The sequence below is a fragment of the Anopheles marshallii genome, chromosome 2 (assembly GCF_943734725.1).
Source record: "Anopheles marshallii chromosome 2, idAnoMarsDA_429_01, whole genome shotgun sequence".
In the NCBI taxonomy this organism is placed as follows: Eukaryota; Metazoa; Arthropoda; class Insecta; order Diptera; family Culicidae; genus Anopheles; species Anopheles marshallii.
The window spans coordinates 59,985,326-59,988,017 of NC_071326.1; the positions used below are offsets into that span (position 1 = coordinate 59,985,326).

A 2,692-nucleotide genomic window follows, 5' to 3' on the forward strand; every position below is an offset into this window, starting at 1 on the left:
GTTGTTCTTTTCATATTACTGGACATGTATAGATTTCTTCTAATTCTTTTTTGTCGGGCGTCCCCGGCAATGATAACAACCATGGATTGGGGAAAATTCTGAGAAAGAAACGATTCAACGAAGCGAATTGACACGAATGTACCGGTTAACGACAGGCCATATCACTCATTACAAGCGCACCGGTTGGACCGAATAGTCGCAGAAAATATAAGGTGAGAATAGGACATGGCACAACAGTTTTTTTGGGTTGTGGAGTATTTAATGCGTTTTTAACATTTTAGATGCCTTTCACAATTGTGGAGACAATGGATGGTCGAGGCCATAAGGAGCTGTTGGCAGTTCCTGGGACATGGATCCAGGGAACTAGTAAAGGAAAGACGTATGTTATGTGGCCAAATTGTCGACAGAAGGATCGCCTAAACGAGCTTCTGGAAAACGAAGGAAGTGTTCCTACCAATTCTTGGGAAAGAATTATGTGTAAAGTGAAGCGCGAATATATTTCTACATACGCCGAAACGGACAGCATAATTCAGAATATGTGTATGGTTACAACAACAGATTCAAGTGAAGTGAATTTGAACTCGCAGAACAAAAATCGCAAGAAAAATTCTCGTGCAAAATTTAATACGAATTTTCAAGCAATGCTTGCACCAGATGATAAAATTGAAGAATGTAATTTCAATGATTCAATTGAATACTTAGAGAGCGACTATATGGAAGAAGAAACTCAAGCACCAGCAAAAGAATATGATCTTCAATCGCAAGTTTTTCACAACGATCGAAACGACAGATTTGAAAATGCCTTCTCCACTATCATGAAGAAAATAGAATTTCTAACTAACGAAAGTGTTAATGCAAATCTCGAAACCAACAATCGTTTGGATAGGCTAGAAAACGCAGTATGTACTATTTCAGCCAAACTAGACATACTAACGGACAAAACAATAGTTCCAACAACTTTGCGCCGTGTGAAAAACAACATAGGGTTCGAAATGATTACCAATGAACAAGAATTAGGTATGTTTGAAAGCAATTTAAATGATGTTAAATATTTTAATGAAATTTCTGCTTGGTTGGAAGACAATATTTTTGAAAACACTCCCGAGAACCGTATGATAGAAATTTTAGACTTGCTTTTTTCTAAACAATTTTTACCAAAATGCAGTTGGACAGGTATCAGTAACGGTGGAGAAAAGCTGTCAATGATAACGTATAGAAATATTCTCGAAGTAGTAAGAATTCATGGTAGCACGAGCGATATTTCAATAACTAAAAAAGATATAGCGCGGTTCTTTATGAAAAAATTGAAAAAATGCGGCAAAACGAGCTGCAACTAAAGGTTTACGTAAAAGCACACAGCATAAATTTAATTAAAGCATATTTTTCGAATTCAACTTTACACTACATGAAACATGTTACATGAAAATTACAATGTCATTTGATTATCTTAACGTATGTATTACAGGAATAAAAACAAACTCTCCAGATTTTTTAGTTTCTATGGCTATCATCTTACATTTAATATCTGTGAAATGTATTACCTCTTCTGTGCTAAGGATTGCAGAGGTGTTTGCTACATAAATATTCAAGGAAGATGATTTAATTGGATAATCAAAAAAGTTCCACTGCACATGAATTTTTCTACCATAAAATTTATTTGTATGAGGCGATTTGGAATACATTTTAGAAAACCTTACAATTTTGTTATATTTAGTTAATCGCCGTGATGGTTGGATTTTGTCTTGCATTTTAAAATTCATGCTATTAGCATCTAGCACTTGCTCTTCGTAGTGATGAAAATCTTCAAGCTCAGACAATCTATTTATGAGCTGTTGTAAATCCTGTCGCCTGCTTCGGAGTAATTTTTTCAAATGCTGTAACTTATTTTCAAAGGGGTATGTTGAAAGTGTATTTAAGGGAATTTTTTTAACAAAATTTACTTCGTCGTTAACTTGTAATAAATAATGCACAATACTATGCAGAAATTGCTCCCCATATATGCTGCTGTATTGGGATACGAATTCATTTCCCATTGCATTTGCTACGAGCCAAGATTTTTGATAAATTTTTGATGATAACAGAGTTATTGAACATAAAAGTAATAAAAAATGTGTATATGTGTCTTGGGATAAAATATCTTTGGGCAAATGAGCTAAATTCTGAACCTTTCCAATATTTGAGCATGTTAAGGCTTCGGAAGGGCCTATGAATTTCCGATGCGAGTAGTATGTGTCGTAATTTTTCAGATATTTGCATAATTTCTGAAGCAGTTAGCTTGGAGTACAATCCTAATGTGCCGTCTCTCCAACCTATCAGCAATCTTCGCATTACTCCTAAATCAATTAAATGCAGGCGATCTGCAACAGTGATGTCTCTAATGATATCGAGAAATGGTATTTCTAACAGTGGACTTGCCAATGTTTGGTGTTTCCCATACGTTTTTTTTGCGAAAATCGGAATCTGTACGCTTTGCATGATTCGCGCCTTTAAATCTAACTGAATGGGACTCATGATGATATTCACCCAAACACGTACATTTCAAACAGCCATGTGCTGCATTATAATTTGCAACTCCTAAAATAAAAACATGTTTATGTATTTTAAATCGAATTTTACATTTTTAGTTCACTTACCTTTTATTAATGCTCTAGCAGGTGAATCGGCTATTATTGCTCGAAGTTTAATAGAAATG

At 34.8% G+C, this 2,692-nt stretch overlaps 1 protein-coding gene across 1 annotated transcript; it reads left to right on the forward strand.

Annotated features, from left to right (window-relative positions):
• Positions 1 to 305: 305 nt before the first annotated feature.
• LOC128718258 (uncharacterized) lies at positions 306 to 1,337 on the forward strand. Its single transcript, XM_053811913.1, has 2 exons — positions 306 to 379; positions 791 to 1,337. Exons 1-2 carry the CDS (start codon positions 306 to 308, stop codon positions 1,335 to 1,337), a joined length of 621 nt encoding a protein of 206 aa, XP_053667888.1.
• The last annotated feature ends 1,355 nt before the right edge of the window (positions 1,338 to 2,692 follow it).

Excerpts from the sequence above, each read along its gene's own strand:
- LOC128718258 (XM_053811913.1), top strand. The coding sequence starts at position 306 with ATGGATGGTCGAGGCCATAAGGAGCTGTTGGCAGTTCCTGGGACATGG. Across the intron at positions 380-790 it reads GGAACTAGTAAAGGAAAGAC|ATTTGAAAATGCCTTCTCCA; the intron begins GTATGTTATGTG and ends TCGAAACGACAG.